Below are 20678 nucleotides of genomic sequence, written 5' to 3'. Positions count from 1 at the left end.
AGGAATACTTGTATGCATTCTGCTGACAGCAGGAAGAACCTAACAACACGGAACTTGCCTTCCTGATTTTAAACTGGCAATGGGGAACAATCTTTAATCTTTTAATATGTGAAAAAAACACTGCCTTCCCTCCTCTGCAACATCTTTGCCTCCTTTACTGAAAACACTTCCCTTCTCTCAAAGAAAAGAAGCCCTATTTTTTACTGGAAGTTGTACAGTAGCTGCAATGTACAACACTGCCTCTGTGGGGAAGGAATAACAGAATTACACAGAACGCTATTGCACGTTGATTTTTCTTTGAAAAAGTGCATCATTACAACCTTCTACAAAATGTTTTACTTATTCTGAAAACAAAGGGAGGGGCCAAGTTATGTTTTGGCCCAATAAGCTGTAACAGCTTTAATTCATTCATGACAGTGCAACTATTTCAAAGTAGGCATTTGAAGTTTCTGATTACATGGCCTATGAAAAGAATAATCTCAACTTGGAGAAACACAAAATCAGATCATTGCATTACAGCTGCAACCATGACAGGTTTAATCCACGAGGAGGCATCATACACTAACGCCACACTGCATAACACACTTATCAAGACTAAAAACTGTGCAGATCTTCATGCAAACACCACATGAAACTATGATTTGTTTCAGGAAGACAGTAACGTCCAAAGCAACATCAATATTCTCCATCCCTGCTCCACTTGGAGGAGAGGTTCAGAGAAAAGTGCTTAGAGAAGAGTCCTCAAAGGCAGCAAAACACTCCTACTGCATGACACAAGGAAGGCAAACTTCATTGCCTTCACAAATCAAGGCAAAAAGAAGCCTGAAAGATACCAGAAGGATTTTCCGCTCATCCTCGCTGGTCTCTGCCTTCATATGAGTGCGACTGGCCTGGGGGCTGACCGATGTCTCATAGGTAGGCACCATGGGTGAGCCCGACCGATCCAGGGACAGGTTAGTGATGCTGGCTGACCTGTGGTGGGAGACAGAAGAATTGAAGAGTGTTATTGTGGGGGGCTTCACCAGAGCAGGCCTTTATCTTATAGCATGCTAAAAACAAACTCAAGCCTGTGACATCATTTACCCTGGTCAGTACAGACTCACTGCTTAATGCTTCCTTCCTTGTCAAAGCAGAAGAAAGGATCCCTAGGAAGCAAGTGTATTGCTTTGGAACTTTTAAGTTAAACATAAACTTCTGTAAAGCTCTTTGTATGAAGCAGTTAGAACTAAGTTTAGGCACACCAATTCATATGTCTGTATTTGAATAGACTGAGGAAGGAATGCAATGCTGTGTAATTAGAAGCTCCAGCAGTTTGGAGGCAAGACAGATGTCAGCATGGGTAGCTAACATCAGGATCTCTGTAACAGAGCACTGAGATTTCCCCCTCTCCCTGATCCATTTAAAATTCCTTGTCCTCCACTCTTAAATATATGGCTAAAATCTTGCAGAGTCTGAAAGTTTGAGCACTTGTTCCCCAGAATGGCCAAACCGTCTTCTGAAGCTGGAGGTCACTGGCAGCCTTCCTTGTACTGTGATATGGTGCACCCTTATCTCAGCCCAGCTGTAGGAAATCTTGGCTATGCACTCCAGTACAAACACACCATTTTGCAATAATTGTTGTGAAGTTACAAATGCAAATACAAGTTCCAGATACCCTCTGCTCCACTAACACACAACTAGACTGAGACTGAAAAACCAGAGTGCAACTTCTCATCACACAGCAGAAAAAAGCATGCAGTGTAAGCTACTAGTGCTAATACCACTCTAAGGAGCGAGGATGGAAAACACTTCTGCATACAGCAACAGGGAAGCTCAAAATGCCAATGCTGAACTAACTCAAGAGGCTTGCAGCAGTCTCAGTGATGAGAGCTGTTGTCAGCCTCTAGTCTTTGGAACGAAACCCAGATAATTTCATAGAGCTTGCTAACTGGCTAACAGACACTACAGTTATTCCCAAGAATTCTCAATGGATGATGTGGCTGACCCCAGACATGAAATAGCAGTGCCACCCTATTTCAGCTTTTGTACTTCAAGGAACTAGCACTGAAGGTACAACAGTCTCGAAATCACTGATTTCTTCTTCTCTGTTTCTTGAGGATAAAGGGGTTTAGTTAGGTCCTTTTAAGTTATATGCAGAATCAAAGGAAACTATGTTGGCCCTACATCCATATATACCTAGGGGTGATAAGCAAAAGCTTTGTGTCATTGTCAGGCATTCATGGCAGGCTAAAACTGTACTATTCAAATGATCTCAAAGTCAGAACTGGCAGAGTTATGCAGCTTAACAGAAAGTAATCTTATGTGGAAAATGAGACTGACATGGAAGTCCAGCATTAAGCACTCCTCCTAGTTGTTTTGCAAGAGCTGGTTTAGCTGTGGCACCTACCTGTAAAAGCAGCAGGGATTTTTTATTTGGGCATTACACAAGAGTTAGAACAGCCAGATTTCGTATCTGTGTCTTTATCATCAACAATTATATACAGTAAAGTCCCACGTGTATCCTTTTTTAAAACAGAGGGTGAGATCTTGCAATGAAAATACCTATCCTTTAGAAGGACCTGCAAAGGAGCAGTTTGAATCCCTCTGCTTGCAACATCTGACTGTTCTGCTGGGGTTTTTCCCATTATAAATAACAGGACTGAGAACAACCAACACATCCTCTGCTCACAGGGAAAACAAATAGAAATATGTAACTTCTGCCACCTGCATATAAATGCACTCAACCTGCATCTTTTTTGCTTCACCTCATCTAGAAAGAGGCATAATCAAGCTTTTCTCAAAGAAATGGCTACAGCTGCTTTGAGAAGATCTAAAAGCTAACATCGCTTAGCCAAAAGCCAATAGCTTTGTTTCCACAGGTTCAGAATTTTGACAGATACCTTACACTTCATCATTACATGTGTCCAGCCGGGTGAATACTATGGTGAGGCCTTGAATAGCCAGAAAGTTAAAATGTAACTAGAATGCGGAATTTTGGCTTGCCACGTCGAGCTCAGAACCCTCCTACTACTGCATGTGTGAATAACCACAAAGGTCTTTCAAAATAAACAAAATCAATTCAAAGAGGAAGCACGAGACCATCCTCAAGGTTTCAGACATTTCTTGCCATCACTGCAAATATTTATCATTGAACTTTTAACTCTGGACTGTTAACTTTTAACTCCTGCCACGTTTGCCCAATTGATTTTTGGTACTAGCTTACTCACCAGTATTTTACTCCTCCAGGAAAGCTCTTTGGCTCTCAGCTGTACAGTTAGTGTGCAGGCATCTCCTCCTAACCATCCTCATCACACAGAAGATAAAAGTTCCAAGCTTTTATCCTTTCATGCTTTTCTCCAAAAGGCACACCTGGCATCCTTCTCAGCTGAGTTTCCTAGTCTTCGCTGGTCCTGCCAGATCCCTCCAAATTGCTAAACATTCTACACTCGTGTTACACCAATGCAAAGAAATCTCTGAATGTCTCCTGATCCCAATTTTGAAATCTGGGTTATCTTTGCTCTGTAAGGCATCCTTGCCTTACCTTTATTTCCTCACTTTAACCATAAGAGAAGTATGTAACCAGTACCACAGCAGAAACACTGTGAAGTGGGAGCTTGTTCTTCTAATACCAGCCTATTTAATGGGATTAAGCTCAAGCTCTCAACTTATACTAAAGCTCTCATGAACAATTTAAAGTTCATTCCAGCACTCTTGCATAAAGATCTATGAAGGGATTTTAGCCCAAGGAAACCTGGTAACTTAAATAAGATTATCCTTAATGGAAGAGCAGATGGAGATGCATACAATACAAACAAATAAAAAATACCTACACCTCTGCTCCTCCATGACCTCAGTCTTTACCTGCCTTTACCAAGTACATGTCACTCCCATTTCTTCAACTTCCTCAGAACTGTACCTTTCTTCATCACCACTTCTGTTTGACCAACTCAGCAGCAAATGACAGATTCTTCAAAAGCAGTACATTTATTAATATGAATATGTACACAAATGGTCTTTCCTCACTACTACATATGGGTAGTGGCATGTCCCATTTTAGACGTGTAACAGCACACTTAGTAAAAACAAGCCCAAAACTACAGGCCTTACAGCGAAGAGTGTGCTAGGAGTGCATCCAGAACAGAAATTATTAGTTTACCTGTTTCTAGCTGGTGACTTCCCTGCATCCTCCTGGACAGAGCCAAGGCGTGCAGACAACGTAGTACTTGCAGAGTCTGGGTGAATCAAACTGCATGGAAAGGAGAATGATAGAGATGTTTGAGAGATTTGTGACATACAGAAGTGTCAGAACAGCTATAATTAAAGTACAATTAATTGTTGTGTTACCTCTCACTCACACTCATGACTGTTAAATCAATAAGGGAATAGGGAAATCTTTCCTATCTGTAGGCCAATGATATTTGGAAGACAGTGCTCAAGTCTCTTTTCAAATTCAAGTCTTAGACAATACAGCCCCTTCCCATTTCTTTTATTATCCTGCCTTCCCACTTCCTTCTCCTATATCCCTTTCTTACACATCCTCCTTCCTTATAGGCTGCTATTCATGCTTTGGAGGTAGAGACATTGCCCCCACCTCCCCAGCACATCACCTTTGCAATCCATGCAATGCTATGTATAGCTACTGCTAGACAGCTTTTACCAAGATAGCCTGACAACCTTCTGTAATTGTTTAACCTGATCACTACCACCTTTGCCCTCCGTTTACTCCCACGCCAAGAAGAAGGACAGTAGATGTTCATACACCATCAGTCCCGTTGGCAAAACCATACCAGACATAAGTCACTACATGTCAACCGATACAGCCATACTGGCTGTGCTCTACTGTGATAAATGCTCTTCATGAGAAACTGTAAGCAATACAACTTTGCCTGAGTAGCTGTACTTACCCAGAGTACACCACTCCTTCACTTTTAAAGGATAGGGCCCTTCAAGTTAGTTAAAGCAGGAACTCTATGTTCCAATTGCTCAAAGAGTAGAGCAACATCTGACAAGTAAATGCAGCCTCACCCCACCTAAATGCTTTTCTCCCTGCTTTGCAGCATGACAGCAGGAGAAGCAAGAGCCTTATCTCAAATATACATTATTTTGGGAAGAGACTCAACTCTTAAGTTTTCTTCTGAAACAAACTACTTTTCACGAAGAAGCCCCACATTATAACAAAAACCACTGCTCTGTTGTGAAGTTGTGGGTCACCAGTTTCAATTGTGGTACCATTTAAATTCAATATTTTGAGTTTAAACCTCTTAAGGTCAATCAAGAACTACCAAACACAGTACTTAAGAAAAGCCCTGTAGCCTACTGCAAAGCTGTACACTTTAAGAGAAACAAGCATTGAAGAAAATGTTAATCCTCCTAAGCAACAATAAACCACATAATCTCAGTCTCTTTTCCTGTCACACACAAAAGCAGCCCACATTCACTCAGTATCTCCCAACAAGACAAAGTGCTCTATTATAGAAAGTTATCAGCCTTTCAATATAAGGCAGTATTTTCCAAGTGCTAAAATAAAGATATAAATACCTTCTTTACATGTTCATGTCTACAAGCTGCTGAACTGCCATAATAAAGATACTAACAACATATCAGAAGACAAAACTAACAGTACCTTAGTTATTTTGAAGAGAACACATATTTATTCCCCAGTTCAAAATCCGGTAGTATTTATCCCAAGTGTTTTTATGTTACTGCTTTAAATGACCATAACATTAAATCAGAAGTACTTTCCTGTATGTAGATCTAAAGCTGATCATTCAAGTGCTTCCACACAGGAGCACCATACTCTGAAAAGTTATATGCAAAGCCAGAGTCAGGGCACTTTCTGAAGACAGTCAGGTTTGAGGTTTTTTCTTTTAACACTATCAAAAGAGATCTGTTGAGAGGCACATGCCACTAACACTACCTCTCAGTTAAAGGTTCTGACTTGAGACCTCCTTTTCTTCTGTTTTTAGAGAAATGAGCACAAATACCACATCCAATTATTTCTTCCTCCTCATACATTAAATTAAATCAAGGTCCTCAGAAACTTGCATGCTGCTTGAGAAGTACAGTGTTCTTTTACTCACATTCCAAATATAAAGATCCCTTCATTTGAGAACAATAGGAGTAAATATACTTTGAAAGGAGATCAGAGAACCTTTATAGCTGTCCTTTTGATCCCACTTCATTTGAAAGAGGTGGTTCCTTCCAGCATTTTTCTCTTATTTACACAGATAGCATTCCTTATATTCTCCTGCCCAATTCAAAACCTAAACAGGTAAAGCATCAATATTACATCAACTTGCCTCTCAACACATTGGTGGTTAGAAGGAATGATTCTGGCTCCATCTTTTTAAACTCTGAAGATAAAAGTCTGCTCTGTCACTAGCATAGAATCACTGATTCAGTAGGTAGAAGGAAGAACTGTAAATAACTTAAAACTCCACTACAAAAGTTTCCACATTTCAACTTGAAAAGAATATTGGAAGCAAGCATAGGATTAGGTTCTTTTTACAGGAGATACACTTCTCAATTTCCTAAGTGGAAACCACCAGGTAGCTGTGGTTTTATCTAAGGTAGCTGTCAGCCTGAAAACAGAGTTAAGATTCTGGAGCTCAACATACAGCCATTCACTTTACCTTTGCCAGGTGAGATCCTCCTCCAGGAAGATGTTCCGGCTGGCTTTACGGCTCCCAACTGGCGTGCGTGGCTCCCCAGGATCCAGCACTGACACAGAACATGTGGAATCTGACAAAGCATTTAAGTCTTCTCCGATGGAGTTACTGTCTGTGGAGTGTGCATAGCTTAAGGCTATTTTACGGCAGTACGTGCAGGCTCGGAGATCCCCTGTGGAAAGGGGAACCAGACAGTGTAAGTGAACAGGAACAAACAGCACTCTGTTCCTACAGGATCAGAGGTGTATAGTGCTGAAAACAGAAGGATTTTCTGTTTCAAAACCTCTTTGCAAGTTTAAGTCTAATTCTCATATTCCCTTAAAGGGCAAAACCTCAGATAATTACGAACTCAGGGAATTTTTCCAAGGCCAGTGACGTGTAACAGAGGACCAGCAAGAGAGAGGCAGGTTGTGGGGGCAGGGAGAGAGAGAGAGAGCACATGTGCACATTGAAATGATGGTACCACAATAGCCAGTCAGATATGACATACCAGCTGGTGTGTCTGGAAAACATCACCTCCATTAGAATATGGTAATTGGCATTGGAAAGAGTCTCTCTCACCCTCAATTAGAACATGTGGATCATTACATTTTAAAACTACTGTTACTAAGAGCAGCTTTTCCTTGAGCACACTTTTTGTAGTGCATAACCTTGTTAAATAGTGATCATATTTGTTTTGTCATGATGGATGTAGTGTGATAAAAATAAGCAGGCATGGCATAATCCAACATTGTCCATAAAGAAATTGGTAGAATCAGGTCCTGTGGTTCTTTTTGCTCATTTTTAAGCCCACTACAGACCTGTACAGCATTTTCTAGCAGATGCCAGGATTTAAAATACAGTAGCCCAAACAGAACTCAGCACAGAGAGACTGTTCTGCTCCTCAGCAGATAAACCCTACCTGTGTAGCCCATGAATTTTCCAGGGATTTCCTGATTGCAGCATCGACTACAGAAGATCTGCCCACAAAGTCGACAGTGGTGCCTTCGACGGAAGGTGGTGAATTTCTCACTGCAGTCATAACATTCTTTGCACTGGCTGTCAGGCATCCAGTACTGCTTCAAGTCACTGTCCTACAAAAGAAGACAGCAGATAAAAGCCTTTTTTTGGAAATAAAAAAAGCATGTTTAGTTTCATGACTGCTGTGTGGACTGTGCTCATATATTCATATACCTGTGTGTGTGTGTGTGTGTACACTCTTGCATATAAGCACAGACATGCACAGAAAGGATTTTTCATGTGGTTTTATAGGGAGCCAGAAGGCTGAGAGCTCTGAACTCTGAGAGTAAATTTAGTAAGACTTGGCCTCCCTGATCCAAGATGGAAGCAAAGCAGATAAAAACTATCATGAGCTGTAGATGAAGGTCAAAAAGAAAGAAAGAAACAAACAAATACTGATTGCTCTTCCGTCTCATTTGACCCTAGCACATGAAAGACCCTCATCTAGTACAGTTAAAAAAGAAAAGAAAAAAAAATTATTAAAAAAGTAAAAACCCCACCATACATTACTTGAAGCTGTTATATACAGGTAAATCAAGTTATCAGGAATTATCAGTGCACAAAGATAATTTCAACAGCTAATATTTTAAAAGTATTATAGATACATGTAAAAAATTCTTCAACACGCCAGTAAACTGTTGTAAAAGCCTGTGTCCCAAACTGATGTTGTTTCAAAACTCCAGATAACTCCTGTGAGAAGACAACTACAGAATTCACATTCAGCAGACAACAACATATATTGATTTACAGCACTGGTGCAGCCACAGGAATTTTTGTCTTGTTTTCTTTTCAAAAAACTTCAGCTTGGTGTTGAAGCTATAGAGCAAGACAAATCTCTCAATTATGATTCTGAGCACATCAGCTGCAACTACCATGGATGGAAACAACTGCTAATGGTCACATGACAGGCCTGACTGTGAAACACTCTTTGCAAGAGTTCAGTTCTGGCAATAAGCCCTTTCAGAGGGACTGAATACTCCAGGTTTTTTCTTAGGAAGAGAAACTGCTGCAAGTATTTTCTCAAAACAACCAGAGAAGACAGTAACCAAACAGAAGAGAAGTGATCTGTGCTCTGATTTTCACATAATCAAAAAAACCCCATACCCTGAATTGGTGTTTATTTTTGGATGTTCACAAAGTAAAGTTTGACATAGCTGCTAGACCAATTTTGAGACCAAAACAGTTATGACCAACAAGACAATACTTCCATGCTGTCCTCACCCAAGAAAACTCATACAGAAAGAGGTGGAAGACTGCTCGAGGCAGTCTAGTGTTTTGGAGAATCTAGAAATTTTTAAAATGGGGAAAGTTGCAATGAAGAGCTTTGCCAAGGACTTGCTGCAAAGCTGCAGGGGATGCCAATAACAGGTTTTGCTGCAGCTCTGCATGATAAGCCAAGTCTCTGACTCTACGACTGAAAGACTGACTGTTCCAAGCAGCAGTGCCTCTGCCCCGTTTGGACATGACTGAAAACTCAGCCACTGCTGGTGACACCTTCCAGTTCTCTGCCTTCCAAGTCAGAGCCAATGCTCATGACAAGAACAGCCTACAAGGAAGGGTTCAGAACAGGATTCTGACCTCCATTAGCAGCAGATACTCATTAGAACAGCATCTTCCAGAATTTGAGAAAGCTTTCTACAACAGTAGAGTGGTCTCCTGTAGAGAAAGGCCAAGACCACAGCAGCAGGAAACTTTTGCATGGAGTGACTCAAGCAAGACATGGCTGCAGTTAAAGGCACTGATGCATTACCTTTAGTCCAGAAGTCAGCATGCTGACAACTAACATACCACTTCCAGATAAACATCTGGTCATATTCATTTACTGCTGCATCGTGTCTGTTTCAGCACTTCTCCAATGCATTCAGAGATGTCTGAAAATCTCTAAAGCCTTCAAACTGAATTATTAGGAGGTGTCACACTCAATGCCCCCCTTACTGCAATGAAGGACTTCTGCTTCACCCTCAAAAATATTGCCCTTTCTACCAAAGCAAACTTATTCTTACAAGCAGAATAGGAAGCTAAGTGAGTTTACTCAAAGTCTACTGTAAAAGCAGTCAAGCCAAAAGCCTTTTTTCTTCTCAGTCAGTTTAATTAAATGTACTTTTGCCTGTTCATGTCTTGCCCACAGACACAGCTATTTATACCATCACTTATAAATAGTTGTGGCTTCTTTTCTCAACTAGATCCTCCTATTAAAGGTATGGTCCAACAGCAGATGGAGGTGAAATCAGGAAGTCAGTAGCAACCACCAGATCCTTCTCTAGCTAAATCGAAACTGATTAACAAGGCAAGCCTTTCAAGCAAATACTGCTGACCAATCATTACCATAGTAAGTAGCAGATTTAATTAATTACCAGAATTCTCATTACTATTTGTGGCAGTCAATGTGTTTCACCTGCCCACGGTTAGCCTTCTAGGGAGAAAACCATCAGGTAATACTTCCAACCTAAGCTGGAAGGAGTCTAAAGACAGCATCTGGTCCATGCACAAGAAGCCCAGTAACTGCAATGATTCACCCCCACAATATGACAGATGTTTGACAAGTCAAGAGTCAGCATAAACTGAAACTGTTTCCCCTGCGTTCACACAATGCTTTCTGAGTTTATTCACTCATCCTTCAAATATCAAAAAATAAAAACAAAACAACAACAACAAAAAAACCAACCAACCAACCAACCAAAAAACCTTTATCATGATGTATCTAAAAACAAAGGTCAGAGAAGCCCAGAAAACAGACAATTGTTTTAGATTGTTTGGCCTACAAATAGTTCAAAAGAATTACCTGGCTCTTCCCCTCCATGATTTCTTTGAGGCGTTTTAAAACAGTGCTGAGGCTTCTTAACTGAACTGCTGTTCGAGGATCATGACCTCCAAGAGGTGGTTCTACTTTCCTTCGATTGTCTGAAAGGGAAGAGAGAGTAGTACTTATTTCTTTCATGATACACCAATATCCACATCACAACACAAAATCCCATTAGAGGGAAAAATGTTCACTTATATATTACATTACATGTATTACATTACATATATTACATTTTCTGAAGTTACAATGTGTATCACTTCTTGCCTTTGCACTCCCTTCCCCCAAAAGAAGATTCTGATGCCAGATAGTTTGCTTTGACTGACATTTTAAATACCATCCTCTGTGTTTACAAGAAGCCACCCAAGTTCTCTGAGAACAAAAACATCTTTTAAAGAGTGATTTTCAACCTACAATAGGAAGCTTGTAGCAGTCTTTTACAAAACACTGAAGTCTCATTTTAAAAATGCCCTCTAGGATATTAATACTTAAAAAAGAATTGCAACAATATTCATATTCATTCTAGGAGTGGTATAAGTCAACGCCTCAACCTAAATTTATTTATAAATTACTACAGTCAATGCCAGGACTCAATTGCTCATTTTCTATTAAAAACAGTAGCTCTGAATAAAATGCACCCAGAAGTTCACATATTTAAGGTTTTTTCTTTGTTTTGATTTGGTTTTTTCCTAAGAAAAAAAGCCAAGTTGTTGAGAACTTGTACAGTCATTCTTGATTAACTATAGCAAAGTGACTCCTGAATAAAAAGGTAACGCAGCTAATTTCTTTCCTATAAAACGCTTGACTACTTTGAAGCGTTGCTGTATGACTTACAAATAGGATTCTTCCCTCCAGAAAGATTTGAAAACACAGTTCTCTATTTACCTAAATATTTAAACATTTTCAGAGTCCCTTTTCTACACCAACAACTTTCTGAAGAGTTTAAAGTTTCTTACCAGCCTCGTTGCTCTCCATCTGACTAGCGTTTTATTTAGCTTGCCCCAGTACAGGAAGAACAGTCATGGCTGCTTTCTGTTTACTGCCTCAGATAGCACTGATGTCAGCGGGAATGCTGACAGCTCTGGCACAAGCCTGTTAACTGTTGCAGTGCAGTAACAACCCGGCTATTGTTTTGTGTGCAAGAGACCAAAACCCTCACTTGGAATGTGACTAAAACCGTGGGAGTCCATGCCTCCTCTTCAGGTTTTTAGTACATATTTTTAGCTAATCAGCCCACGTATAGTTACTATGTACAACAAGAGATTTTTTTTTTAAGCGATTCTAGGATGCTTAAACACATTTCTGTGGCCAGACACCTGGAATTTATTTTTTAAAAAAAATCAAACAAATAGACTTTCGAGCAATACCAAGGTGAGTATTTTGGGGTGATTAAAGGGTCTTTCATGTTTCAAGAAAACATTGATAATACCATAGAAACCTCTGGTTCCTCCTTACTTCTATCACAAGATCTGTGTTGCATTTACTTCCTGGATATTCCTCTGAATTCAAGAGTATCTCCTTTCCAGGAATGCTGCTTCCAATTCTAAGAATTATTATCAGATCTCCTGCCTAACTAGCTACAAATCTTTGTCAGGTAGATGACCCCCAAAATACAAACACACACAGCCATGAGGAAATGTCACACTGGTTCTAGTTAGCTAAATGCCCTTTTCTCTGTTATATAAAACAACGTCAAAAGGGATTTATCATCTACATGAGAAAAAAACATGCCATCAGCAGTAGCAGCACATGGCTAACCTGTTTATACTAGAGAAGCTGACTGATTCTCAGATTAAAATTCAGTTGGTTCTTTTCCTTCTCAATCATGGAATTTCTCCCTTTCCAGGGAAAAACACATTGTATAGTAAGAACAGAAGTTATCATTCCTGCAATATAGGATGCACTGCGTCTAAAACAACATCCTTACAAAAGAATGCAGATGTATCAATGTTAGGTTAACTCTCACTCCTCATCACTATTAGAAATACCACAGTCATTTTCTCAGCTAATGCACACATGATTTACAGAGGTACACGTTCTCAGCATTGCAAACATTATTTCCTCATTTCACCATTAAATCTGCAAACCCCATGTTCCCTTCCACAAACACAAACTGTAAGAGCACTTTTCTTGCTTTGCCCACTTCATCATCCCAACTGCCATCAATTGCACATCTTAAGAGATTTCATATCTTTTGATGTGGTCCTACACTGAGAGGGTTGCCTACACTTATACATCTAAGTAGTGGTAAGCGTTTTTGATGCTTCTGAGATAGCAAACTCAGTATATGCTACTAAAAGAAATAAAAAACCAAACCCACACACAAAAATCCACACCACCCAAAAAAACCCTAAAAACCCCATACCCCATCACCCACAATTCAAGTCACACACAACAAATCAGGTTTTAAAATAAAAGTAAACTTGAATTAAGTGTTATTTAATCTATTATGACAATCAGATCAGCTCCACAAACTTTTATTTGTCATTGCTGCATCTCAGCCCTTAAGTATAACACACCAACATGACTGTGGAACACATCTTTTCAGGAATACCAGTTTATGCAGCAACTGTGTTTCTTCTATCCATTCCCTTCCCATCTACATGTTCACTGAACATAATCTCAATATACCAAAGGGACTCCATACAGATTTCCAAATTGACTTATTTCTAACCTATTTATCATTCTTAAGCTAAAAGTTAACTCCTACAACTACTAAAAAAAAAGTTCTCCTATTTCAACAGTAGCCCTCATTCTTCCTCTATGTATTCATAGCTGCTGATCTTGGTAAAACCTATACATCTTCTGAATCATGGAAATATGTTTTTACAGAGTTTCTTTCATGACTATATAGTATTTTAGCAATCATTTTTACAGTGAATGATAAGGCAAAAACACCACAAGAACTTCTTTGTTGCAACTTAACTACATGACCATACCCTAACCCAAGAGGTACAGAGAGCTTCATAGTTTCAACAATAAAAAAATACCCTTGCCAGGGATGCCACAGTTCTGCTAAAACAAATCAACATGAATTGTTTTTTTAGTCATTTGCTGCCAAAGCATATAATTTCCTATTCAAGTTCACTACCACAGTTCAAATATCACATCTTCCTCAAGTCACTTGCACACAAAGTACTTATATGAAAAGTATGGAAGCTGGCCTTAACTTCATTTTACAACATGCATTTTCATGTTCCAAAATCTTTTTTCATTAGAAAAGATGCTCTGGTAATAATTAATGCTCTACATGATTCCCAGTAACCACCATATGCTTTCCTCAGGCCTTCTTCCCCTACCATGTGATCACTGGCCATCCCTTACTCCTACTAAGCTCCTTTACAGTTCCTTACTATTGTGACATTATCTTGGTGACAACAGTCTCATTCTCAGACTATTTTGGTTCAATCCAGCACCTTGAAATCCCTCATCTGACAGCACAGACACATGCAGTCCTACACAACCAGCTGAGCCCTCTGGTACTGTAGAAGTGACATCTGCTCTGCAGCACCCTACTCCAGTACACAAGGATGCAAGAGATTATCCGAGAGAGAGGCCACAGAAGCCACTGCAGAGTCTCAGCACTGGTTCTTCAGCCATACAATCCTCAGAGTATCTCTGACACAAGCCAGGCACCCACAGCTTCTCCTATTTTCACAAAAGCCAGCAAGGTGTTATTATAATGTTTTTGCGTAAGCAGTCCTGAAGGGAAGCAGACAGTTGAAACCCTACATATTTGATGCTAGGTGGTTTCCTACAAAAGCAACCACCCCTCCATGTTGTTCTGCACTTGCAGTTGTCAGCCAGCACGGTCCCTGAGCAATGAGAGTATCTGCTGCACATACAGGGCAAGCTAATGGACAGATGAGGGGTGAGAGGCAGCATCTTCAGGAGCAATTTCATTCCATCACTATTTAGAGGCACCAGCAGCAGCCTTTTATTTATTCATTCCTTTCAGTTTGCTTGACATATTATTTAAGGTCAAGTAGGCTAGAGACCTCTGTGAAGTACTTAGACCTTTTTTTGCCTACACCTGCTGATGTTACGAAGTATTTGGGTAATGGCAAAGCCTTGAGAGACATTTACAGGCCTGCAGATACAAGACCACAAGAAAACTCAACTAGATTAGACACCTCACTGTCACTGAACTGAGTGGGTGAACCAACCTACCAATCTAGGTGTTTATGTAAATCACATCAATTATTTTCCTGCTTTTCATTATTTAGATATAAGAATAATTTCTAAGATTATTTGTGCAGCCCAGCATCAGCTGCAGTAGCAAAGTAAAATTCTCCTCTGCTCAGTGTTCAGAAATCCTCAAAGACCTGATTATTCAGCACCTTTTAAGGCAAATGAAAGAAAAAAATTATCTTAAGTTTTCTTCAAAAAAGAAAACTAAGCCTGAATTTGGAGAAAGGCAATGCAAGAATTCTTTCCCTCTTCAAATAAAGTGAGATGGCCTAAAAACTCCCCCAAAACCTCCTCAACAATCCAGTATACTTCTACTTGCATTACACAGAGTTCATGTTTGTTACCAAGGTTATATGGGGGAAAATACTCAACAGGGAGTCAGGCCACTCAGAGCACAACGTCACGGAAATCTCTTCAAAAATCCAGCAATTCCTGCTTGGTCTAACTTTACTTCTTTCCAGGCTGATTCATCATGACATTTTTCTAAGCATACTTGCAATTCAAATCCAGGGACATGAATGAAGGTCCTGAAAAGGATTTGGAATAATACAGCAACAGTTCCTTTCCTACACATTAAACTAAGTCTTATTTCCCTGGTTGCCTAATCCCAGCAGAAGTCAACCAGCAAGATTATCTCTGCCTTCTGAAAATCAAACAACATACCTCACCTGAAGGTTTCTAACCTCTAATCCCCAGGCAGTTTCCAAGTGATCTACATGAGGTAATTAAAAATAAAGTAGATTGGCATATCAGCCAAGAGCACATGGCTGTACTTGGCACATTCCAGAAAGATCTTTAAAAAAAGCCCAAATCTTAATTGGTTTGCTGGGACAGGCACAACTAAATAGAACAAAGAGTACTAGAAGGCAAAAAGGAAGACGATAAATGTGTTCAACTAAGCACGCAAGTGACTTAGATGAAAATGTTAGCTATCTCTACTGGACTTTTGCCTGGTTACCAAGACTAGACATCTTTCTAAAAATCCCATACACATTAACAACATTTAAGATCTGATTTGTCTGCACTAGGCACCATACTCTTGGAAATACTGTCTTGCACAGGACTGTTACCCAGCTCAGCAGTTTCCTCAAGGCTGTCACAAAGAGCTGACAGGAACCAAGCAGATCTCAAAAGGGACCCCTGAAATCTCCTTCCTAGCTCTTCCCGATCTTCATAAAGCCAATTCACAGCTGCACCTTTAAAATTACATTCAATTCCCATTCCAGCTAAAAGATTCAGTATGGCATCTGGCAATAGTTCCAAGGTTAGGTAGAAATGAAAAAAAAACACTTAAGCACAACTTCCTATTCAATTCTCCTCAAAACAGCTACAAGCAAAAACCTGCATTTATAACTCCCTTGAAGACAGAAACATCAAATCCATTCAGACTGAGCGCTAAAGTTAGAGGTAGCATGTGGATGTTAAAAAACTGTAATCTCTCAAGACAAAGCAGAAATTTTCAGGATCAAGGTTCAGTGACTTTAAAATGTTGGATGTGTTTTGGCAGTCTTCTGTTCCACACTGTTTTACAATCGAAAGAGCAGAGCCCCAACAACAGGTTGTCTTGCTGGAACACCAAGAAGGGTGGAGGGAACATGTTTCTGAGGTTAAAGTGCAACCTCACTAACAGAAGCAGCATACCCTCCTAATAAATTCTGTTATAAAACTGGACAGTCAATGAACCTTTGCTCACCTCCTTTCACCTCACCCTGAAGCATCCCAGACTGGCTACTACAACACGGCCTTATAGCACAAAGAGCTGAAATTACCCAGAGTCGCAGAAGATCTTCTTTGCAGTTCACCAGTCAGTTGTTTTTTGTAAGGAATTGGTGATCTCAGAGACTGAGCCCTGGTGGGATGCTGAGGACTGGACCAGCCACCACTCAATGCTTGTGGATCACTCTGTCCTGCCTCTGCTCTCTCTGCTGGGGATGAAAGCCTGCCATCATCTAGAGTTGACAAAAAGCAAGAAAACAACTGTTCAGACATGATAAAGAAAACCAGTAGTGCATGCAAAACTAAAGGTAAAAAAAGTCTCACAAATAGATTGAGATGTGGATCATGATTAAACATCACAAAACACATAAATCTTCAATTTTAAAAGTACCATAGAAATCATGGAAACAGGAAGGTATTTAGAATTTGTCTGTCAGGCTATTTCAGAAATATCCCTAATGTGAAAAGTGCCTAAAAAACAAAACTGGCAAACATTATTCTTGCTTTATGGAATAGCTACACTTGATTATCAGCTTCTGCCCTGAAAAGAGTTTTTCAGTTATGTTAGTAGCCAGTACTGAGGTGACACTAAAGTTACCGCAGCCTTTAATTTCCATCAGCAGATCAAGCATAGCCAGGTTCTCATTGATTCTAGTAATGTGTCCATTTCATGTGTTGTTTCAAGGTTGTTTTCCCATTCTGTCAACACAAGACTTTGCTGACTCCAGCTACATTTGTCAGAAACAAACAAGTGAAGCCAATATTGACCACATCTTATCTTCCTTTCAATAAATTAGCAATGACAGGTGCTACTCTACTATGCAAACTAATAGCAGATAATTATTTTTCATTCTGCACAAGAAGAGTCTAAACAGATCAGTCTGCTTATGCAAAAAGCTATCTTGGCCCTTTTCCCCTAGCCCAAACACTGCAGCTTAGCAGAGCTGGATAACGAACAGACTAAACAAAAGCAGCTGACCAGTCTGCCATCTCCAGTAGAGGTACGCAGACTTTGTACAAAATCAAGGTGCGTTCAATCACCACTCTTTGCAGGATATTTCTTTGAAACAAATAAGAAACTCATGAAGTTCTTTTAGAGCTTGCCTACTGAGAACATATTTCGTGATACATACAGCACAAAGGCCAAAATTAATTAGTGCTTTTTGATATACAAAACTTTCACAATATTTCAGACCTCTTAATGGGGAACACCTAAGCCATGGAAATTAAGTGTGGACTTCCTGTAAATACATTGCTTTATTGCAGCTCAGGTGTCACCCAACTGAAGGGAGAATGCACAGGAAGGTGAGGGACGGAGCAAGTGGGACAAGAACTTGCATTGGAAGGACAAGCAAGTATTTTGCTCATACAGGCTGGCAGAGAGTTACTCCTTGCAGCCCAAGAAAACCTCACATAAGCAAAGGGAATTCTGATGTCAAACTAAGAATCTATACAATGCTATCTGCTAACTGGCTTGTCTTGACTTTCATGGGCAGACACAGATTTCTAGCTGCAAGATGCCAGCTATCTTCTCCCAGAGCAAAGCTCTACTATGTCACCTAAAATCAAAATCCAACATTTCTCGAAAAAGAACTGACTCACCATCAGCCATCTGACATTACACTCTTATATTCAGAGGTGTTTTTACAAGTTTATGTGGCAGCAGAGGGCACACACAGCTCACACACACACAGTCCCCCAGCTCTCACCTTTGCTGAAACGGAAGAGATTTACAAAAGAACTGTAGGCTGATTTAAAAGGAGGCTCATCCTGGTCAGGAGTCAGTGGTTTGAAGTGAGTGAGATGAGATGGACTGCTGGGAGAATGAGGTAGATCACCGGTAGAGTCCAGTGTCGGAGACCGTTTGTCATCTGCAGCCATTTCACGTGCCCTGGAGAGAGTTCAGCAACACGCATTAAACAGGGGTGGTGAAACAGAACCTCTTCAGTCAGCTGAAGAGGAGGTTTCTTATTAGATCCTAGAGAGGAGACATTCACCCAACTGACCACAGACACCTGCTATTAGCACAGGTCGAGTGCCAGAGTTAGGAGCCCATGTCTTCTGCCCAGTCACTGACAAGAGATCAACATCTCTGGGGAGAGCAATTCAGAGCACCCAGTTAAACATTCAGAGCAGTGAACAGCCTCTACACTGGCAACACACTCCAGTTGCGGTTTTATGGGAACTTGAAGTTTCCAAACGGGAGACTCTGCACACATATCACAACTAAGTTTTAACTTTGACAGCTCTTCTCTTAACGTTGTGACTTCTACAGCCCTTGTAACAATAAAACTGAAGACAGGCATGCCCGAGCAAGCACAGGAAAGACCTGTTGTTTGGCCAGCTTAACTTCAGAATGAGAAACAGAATGAACTACAAACAAAAGCAGGACTGAAAGATTAAGCTCAGTGGTAAACTGCTTCTTTCCCCTCCACATTACAATACCGACTGTTGTGCAGGTTACCGGGGAAGCAACCCAGACTGTGGTTTATTTGTTGTCAAATCTACCACCTCCAAACTACCTTGTTTTCAGGAGTTCTATTAAAGGAAAAACAAACAAAAAATCTGAACCACTTTCTGTATGAGGGGAAGCCGTACTTATAAAGCCTATTTACTGTGTACCAAAGCTTTGTTACAGCCAAGAGCCATATTTTCCCACAGCCCATATTCTTCCTCAACAGACACCCAGTTTCTTTCACAACGCCTCACTTAGCCTGCTAGGCTCAGGTGCTGACTACCTTCATTTTGCTTAAGCAAGACTGAGTGAAATGTTTGACATAACAGGAACACGGGGAGCTGATGGAATCTGTGAGTGATTGGTTGACTGCTACTTGTGCCAAGGACCACAACGCTGTACAAGACAACCTCCCGCTTAGCAGCTGATACACACTCCTTCATGAAAGACCAATTTCCAGTTTCCACAACTGTTCCCTGGAACCAACAGGCATATTTTACTGACTAGAATAGTTTCTTCCAAGTTCTAAGAAGCCACACCAAAAAAAAGCATCTATGCAGACCAGAGAAAATCCACGTGGTTAGCAACTGACACTGGAAGTGCTAACAAGTTGCATATGGCTCATGTGGCAAGGTTTGACCACTCCTACAAAGAATGCACAAAAGATAGTATCTGCAAGTCATTCACATGATTTCTCAGAGGACTTCTGCTTGTTGCTCTGCAACATAGCAAGCACCTTTAGCCCAGAGTTTCTCCTGCTATTCACATATCCTTAGGAAAGAAAATGGAGAGGCATCATTCACTAAGTTTCAAGAGAAACTTTGGTCAGGTTCTTCATGTAAGGCTTAGTCTGGAATGCTTCTGCATTCCTGTCCCCTGTAAGGCAGAGTACATTTTGTTGTTCATTCCAGCAATATTATTCAAACAGGTGATTTGAACGTGCTTAAACACCAGGGCTGATGGAAAATTTTCCTTCAAGAGCACATCTTCAGGTAAATTTGGAATTCTTTCTTCAATCTTAAGGCAACTAGTAGCTGACTTTTTAAATGTTGAACACACAACAGGGTTGTGCTCACACTACCACATTAAAAGTGCCATTACGAAGCCAATCAGAAGTTTTATAGGAAACTATGTTCATACTTCAGCAACTGACTATAGCCTGGCAAGACAAAAATAACAAGGAACTCTCTGAACTTGCATGCAATATATATATATGTGATTACAGAAAAATAAACTCCAATTTCAAGGGGCAAAAAACACACAGTAATTGCTTCTGTGACAACAGTACTAGTCTAATTAAAACACATTGAAAAGAAGAGCACTGTACTTGGCACTAGCTCCATAAATACCTGGATCTTTTGTGCTACACAACACAGTAGCTGCGGAGTGTATCAACGGTTCTTAGAGTGCTTTAGTTCTCCCACTAAATGGAAAACACTCCACTCCACCCCACTGCAAGAAACAGGGAAACAGTCACTTATTTGTGTATTAAGGGAAATCAGAAAGCAAGGTCCACATATTGGTCAACAGGCAGAAAACCAGAGTACATCACCTCACCAACAGTTATGGGGAATGCATCTAAACCCGCCTGAGGCTGCAGCTTCAGCAATCACCGGGTCATCACCGATACAACACAGAGCGCAAGCACGGCTGTGAGCCTCCACACACCTCCAGCTGCTACATCCAGACCAGATCCGCGACATCCCGGGTCCCACAAAACTGACCACAACCGCCCGGTGCCGGAAGGGTCCGGCCCCTTCTTGTGACACGGACGCCACTCCCGGGCACCCGGATAATACACGCCGGGTGCACCAGCTGAACTCCCGCAGTTCTCACGGAGCTGCGCGACACACGCGCTTCCCTCCCCACC

At 40.6% G+C, this 20678-nt stretch overlaps 1 protein-coding gene across 3 annotated transcripts in view; it reads right to left on the bottom strand.

Moving 5' to 3' along the window:
* Positions 1-18241, bottom strand: part of PIKFYVE (phosphoinositide kinase, FYVE-type zinc finger containing) — a 63373-nt gene extending 45132 nt beyond the window's left edge. For all 3 annotated transcript variants that reach the window (XM_018071807.2, XM_018071808.2, XM_018071809.2), the window contains exons 1-7: positions 18063-18241; positions 16407-16586; positions 10429-10547; positions 7549-7720; positions 6612-6819; positions 4136-4225; positions 834-972 (exon numbers count right to left, since the gene is read on the bottom strand). In XM_018071807.2, the coding sequence (XP_017927296.2) occupies positions 834-972; positions 4136-4225; positions 6612-6819; positions 7549-7720; positions 10429-10547; positions 16407-16586; positions 18063-18234 (1080 nt within the window). In that variant the 5' untranslated portion in view covers positions 18235-18241. The remainder of the gene's footprint in view (positions 1-833; positions 973-4135; positions 4226-6611; positions 6820-7548; positions 7721-10428; positions 10548-16406; positions 16587-18062) is intronic.
* Between the last annotated feature and the right edge of the window lie 2437 nt (positions 18242-20678).

The sequence above is a fragment of the Manacus vitellinus genome, unplaced genomic scaffold, assembly GCF_001715985.3.
Source record: "Manacus vitellinus isolate BGI_N305 unplaced genomic scaffold, ASM171598v3 scaffold_20_pilon, whole genome shotgun sequence".
Classification (NCBI taxonomy): Eukaryota; Metazoa; Chordata; class Aves; order Passeriformes; family Pipridae; genus Manacus; species Manacus vitellinus.
The sequence above is the reverse complement of the archived record's forward strand: the minus strand, read 5'-3'. Positions and strand labels throughout refer to the sequence as shown.